The following is a 6,000-nucleotide window of genomic DNA, read 5'->3' on the forward strand; positions in this document are numbered from 1 at the left end:
TTTAAACTACCACGTTATTCCCACAAGCCTCTGGCCATCTGCGTGTGTACCGAACCACCGTCTCTGGGCTGCATTTAGACTATACCACTCGTTCAACGACACGTACCTAACGCCTTGATAATTGCCACATTTTGTACAACCGGTAAACACGATTACGTTTTTTTGTACGTGTATGCTACGACTTCTGCTATACTGAACACGATGAAACCATCTAATACATTCAGTTACGACATACCACTTGGGAATTGAATAAAGTAACATCACTACATTTTTTGGTCGGCGTCGTGTTCGATATGGGATCCATAGCAACGCATGTGTTTTAAATCGAATATAACAAATCGGTGTGCAAAGTACGCGATTACATAAATACTCATACATTGAATTGGATTGATAGCAGTATGAACACAAATACCACAAGCTTGACAATATTTTAATTGCCTCTTTTTTACAATCTATCACATACATAGACTGACATATAGCGTACGATTTTTGGCTTAGAGATTGTAGAGCGACGATATGACCATTATTTCACCATTATAACAGGAGAATAACGGGGTGTACACTATTATTTAATACCATGAAGTAAAATGCCTGAATTCTATTAAGTGAAATAATCATGGTGAGTTTGCTTGTTTGTTGTTTAGTCTAAATGTGGAGTAAACACATCGTATATTTTTAATTCATTTGATCACGTAATTTTCGACATTGTAAAATTCTTTCGTTCGTACGCAGAAAAATACCGTATTATTATTAAGTAAAATAGTATTTATTAAGGTTGTTGTTCATGCATGAGTTGTTGGATACACTACATAGTTTGTAATTTCATTTAGCTTCTTTCAGTCATAATTCAAGACAAAAAAAAATGCAAAAGTACAGAGAATATAGCAAATTATCTGAAATCGGTAATTATGAAAATTGTCATTGTGTGCATATAGAATACATTTAGAATACATATGAATTATTCTTAATATATATATTTAAAAAAACGAAGGAATTTCACAATGTCGAAGACGGAATGTCGTTATGATCGTAGTGTTGAGAATCTTTGTCTTTTTTTAAACAAACAATCAATCAAGTAGAAAATACCAATGAGTCAGTCAATACATCGATCAATCAATCAATCGATCGATCCATACTTACTTTGACGTCAGTGGGAAAATTACTAAAAATACACGACCTGTCTATACGTAGTGTGAATACATAACATTTACGACCAACTGAACGCATGGTTTTATTGCCATGCAATGTAATACGTGTAGACTTAACCCAGTAAAACTGTTATTACGAGCACAAAATTAATATATATATTGCATAAACTTTAACGTGTTATGTGACTCTCATTCACGCTTATGCACCTTCATCAGGTTTCTGATTGTTGTCTCTGTTTGCAGCATCCCTTTTGACGACACTATCAGGGCTGAGAGATAGGGACTGTATTCATTTGGTTTTATCGCTTCCGAATCTTTCAATTACTTTTGGATTTACTGGAATGAGTGGTTGTTGTCATTCAAACTACATGGTCGATGCACACTTTACGAACGTGTACACACTGTCAAGATCTAATGTATCAACTGTACGAAGTCAGTATATTGTACCGTGGCGGTCGTAGCTTCATTCGAATCACAACTGAACATAAATCCAACATAAACAGACAAATCAGTGAAGCGGTAAAGCTCTTCTAATGCAATCCGAATTCTGGAAAGAAGCCGCCATGTATGCAAAAGAAACTGGGCATGCACGTGGAGGGGAAGTTCATTAATCTCCTTACTGATGCAGAGAAACGCGCTTCCTTATGCGTTTATTGCTAACTGCGAGGTCACATTGAACTTCTGATTAGATCGATTTGATTGAAAACCTTTCCATCCGATCTGGCTCCTAATAGCCGCGACGGTAGCAATGACCTTATAACACGGTGCATATTACATGTGTTTTTTTTTTCTGTCAGAGTCATGGAATCGCATCAAATCCAAGGTGGCTATATGTAAATGTGTCGTGGTGTCACTAAGGTCACGTGATTGCTGAGACGTGTTAGCCGTTATAGTTGAGGTTGTTGAAACGATGCAGCAATCTACTAGTATTTGTATGTGTGTACAAAGTGGGGGTGGGATGTTTGGGGTGGTGCTATAAACCAGGATTACATTTCCAAGATGAAAAAATATGTTATTTTGGCGTCAACAAGTGTGCAGCTCGGGTATTAAAGTATATACTCCTCTTCCGGGAATTAAATAGTATGAGTGATGTTTTTTATCAACTTTGTTATTCACGTTGTTACATGAATGTTTCCATGCAAAAAAGCAACTTAATAGCATGAATTGTATCGTATCTTCATATAAAAACCACAGTCATCATATGGTAGAAATTCGCGTGAAGCGTTTATATTTTTCATGGCAACAAGTTTTCGTATCTTTATAGCTGCAGCATCGAGTGCGATTTTCCAGAATCGGCATTTATGTCCTGACGTTCCCCAAGCTGCTAACCAACCAAAGATTTTTAGTTTACTATTTAAAAATAAGAATAATGTTAGCATACTATTTAAAAATATATCCGTATTACAAAGATTGTAAATGTAAATGTATGCATTACAACGATTAACAAACGAGATCAAGGTCAAAACGAGTATGGATGTGATTTGCGAAGTATTTAACGCTTCAGTGATTCTATTACGATAATTGATCTGACTGAGGGCGATGTGTCATCTTAGCATGGGGCGTTTTATGCGTTTGTCTCATACTATATTAATGCTTATCTTATCACCAAGGGTTGAATTGGGAATTGCGTAGCATGGACGTACAGAGCCACGTGATTTTGCCAAGTCCAAAGGTGCTATTCCTCAACTATATTATTTGTCGTTTAATTTGAATCAAAATTAAGACAAAAGTTAAAACCAACATCCCACTAATACCGCATATGTGTAGGATCTTTCGATCTATCTGTTATTTTAGAAGAGTTCCACAAGTTTACTTGCTTCCGTAAATTATCGTCTTATTTAACGACCGCTCTTATATCGTCCAAATTCAGATCTAAAGATGTGAACAAAACGCACTAATCTGCTGACTTATATATCACCGCCTAATTGGTTGTATAACTTAGGTCTGACAGAGTTTCTTTGCGTAATGGGAAGAACCGTGACGCCCATTGTAATAAACCCGGGATGAATAACCGTTGTTCCGTTACGTAACTTTCTTTCACCTCGACTGTTTAGAAGGCCGCGTGCATTTCACACCGTGACGTAACGATCACTACGGATATTAGTTGCTTCACTATTCCATTGAATGAGAGAAAGAGTCTCCTGCAAATTCGCATTAGCAACGAGAAAGACATAATATCCTAGACCGGCAATCCATTTACTCCTTAAACGTGAGCTGAAAATGAAACACGTGAACTAACAACATGATAATGCTAAGAGGCTCAGGAAAACACACGCAGGTGAAATGCAGTTGCTGGTGTGTCGCCATGAAACTTGGGTAATAATTAATTCATTCATATAAAAGAACCGCACATTTCAGTTTTCTTATAGAAAAAATGTCGTATAGGTTCACTTAACGTCAGTGTCGATGTACTTTCACAGCGAAATGTCGACTTCCGGAAAACCTTGATTCAGTAACCTTGGCGAAATGGTAGTTACACGGTAGAAGAGGATGTAAACACTCCAAAGGGCATTTTACTCACGCGTCATTTTGTTCTTTGTCTATTTCCCCGAGTCGGAGTAATCAGAAACTAATATTTGTGTAAAAGTAACGTGTTTCTATGACGACTTGTAATAATTCTAGAATTGTCAGCTTTGCTCAAAATCAGGTTTGTCTCTGAGTAGGGATGCCACACAAATGTTATTTTGTATATTGTAGAAAGCAATCAGCATAACGTGTTATTTAAAGCGCGGTGGTCGTCGCGCAGCGCGTGTTTGAATTTCATGTAAATAAACAATGTATTGTGTACGTCGCCATGAGTTCCATATCGGTCAGGACGCGGCGTGACGACCATCGGTCTTTAATCATAAATGTTGCTCTCCTGTCCGTCATTCGAATGAGCGATCATGTGTGTTCTGTTCGGAATAACATATACACATGATCACTTCAGATATTCTCATCATAAAAATTGAATTTTTTTTGTTTGATCATTTTCTGTGAATTAATATTGTAGAAAAGACCAGAAACAAAATTGATGGGGGGAAGACTCATACTCGATCGGCTAGCTTCACTCATGCTTGAGACCTACTGGGCAAAGCACCCAAACGATGCACACTTGAAGTAATCACAAATAGACCACTTTAACAGCAAGGCTTCCAACTTCCCAACAACTCCAATTGCTTGCACCTCTGATAAATATTGAGAGCAATAGACAACTCGACAAGTCAACTATTATTTTATTTGCGCATGTCTTTGTTGAGCGAAAAAAAAAATGCAAAAACATATATTCTCAACAAAAAAATATGCTTACAGATGAACAGCAAAAAGCGTCATAGCATTTTGGAGCTGACAACAAATAAATTACAAGTCCCATAAGTTATTTGTATGTCATACATTATTTTATATACTGTCAAGAAGTTTAATAATAAATAGTAAGTGTGTTGTTATATCATGAATGTATAGTTACATAAATATATAATTAGGTTCAATAAAGCAAATTATGTCATATTAATGAATTATTAATATGTATACTATTTAATTATTTTGTATAAATCATAATATTTTAGCAATGGATTATACAGCTAACCATTACTGAAACATTCGCCATATTCGCGTGAATTAACTGCCTTTCAATCTGTGCGAGGTGGTCATAGTATGTGTATTGGATTGAAACGCAAAAGTTCATCTATTGTCCAAATCCTTCGTTATTCAAAATCAAATGAATATAATATGGCATAACTATGTCACTGATACAAAATTCATAGAATTATAGTCTTACAATCGATAACAGTCAACATAAAAAAAAACTCAGTTATTATGTAGACATATACATGATCTTCTCTGTGAGACAACTCCAGGAAAAGTGCAGGGATAAGCGATAACCTCTATACTTGGCCTTCGTTGACCTTACCAAGGCCTTCGACCTGGTAAGCCGCAGTGGCTTATTCAGTCTTCTCCAGCGCCTACCAAAGCTCCTAAGCCTAATCAAGTCTTTCCATACAGACATGAAAGGCACTGTCAGCTTCGACGAGGATTCATCTGAACCATTTGACATTCGTAGCGATGTTAAGCAAGGATGCGTGCTCGACCCCACACTCTTCGGCATCTTCTTCGCTCTCCTTCTGTACTACACTTTCGATTCTTCATCTGACGGCGTTTACATCCACACCAGGCACGACGACACGACGGCAAACTCTTCAACTTGGCTCGGCTCCGGGCCAAGTCCAAGATCACACGTGTTCTTCTCAGAGAAATGGTGTTTGCTGATGGTGCTGTTCTTGCGAGTCTCACCCATGATGGTCTTCAACGACTTATGGACCGCTTCTCTAAAGCCTGCAAAGGGTTCGCTCTCACAATCAGCATTAAGAAGACGGAGGTAATGGCACAGGACCCTCCAATACCACCCTCTATCACAATCGATGACTTGCAGTTGGCTGTGGTCGACAACTTCAGATACTTGGGCTCAAACATCTCTCAGACCCTGTCTCTTGATGTGGAGATAAATGTTCGCATTGGAAAAGCCGCAGGAGTGATGTCCAAGCTAACAAAGAGAGTCTGGGAGAACAAAAACCTGACTCTTAGCACGAAGTTGAAAATCTACCACGCACTCTTCTATACAGTAGTGAAACATGGGCAACTTACACAAGACAGGAGGCTGAACTGAACGCCTACCACATGAGGTGCCTACGTCGACTATTAAGGATCACTTGGGAGGATAACATCAATCTTTGCCATGCAGAGTCAAAGACGACTGCGCAGATTTCTTCTTCGGGGACTGTGACAAGGACTATCACTCAAGGATTGTACTCTACAGCCACCGCAGACGCTGCCCAAGTTCAACCACACCATGGCGCAACCCATCGTCTTCCTAAAC

At 38.2% G+C, this 6,000-nt stretch overlaps 1 protein-coding gene across 1 annotated transcript; it reads left to right on the top strand.

Annotated features, from left to right (window-relative positions):
- Window positions 1-5,379: 5,379 nt before the first annotated feature.
- LOC144359137 (uncharacterized) lies at window positions 5,380-5,790 on the top strand. Its single transcript, XM_078012321.2, has one exon. It carries the CDS (start codon window positions 5,380-5,382, stop codon window positions 5,788-5,790), a length of 411 nt encoding a protein of 136 aa, XP_077868447.1.
- Window positions 5,791-6,000: the final 210 nt, after the last annotated feature.

This window comes from Saccoglossus kowalevskii, chromosome 3, assembly GCF_978046115.1.
Source record: "Saccoglossus kowalevskii chromosome 3, keSacKowa6.1, whole genome shotgun sequence".
NCBI lineage: Eukaryota > Metazoa > Hemichordata > Enteropneusta > Harrimaniidae > Saccoglossus > Saccoglossus kowalevskii.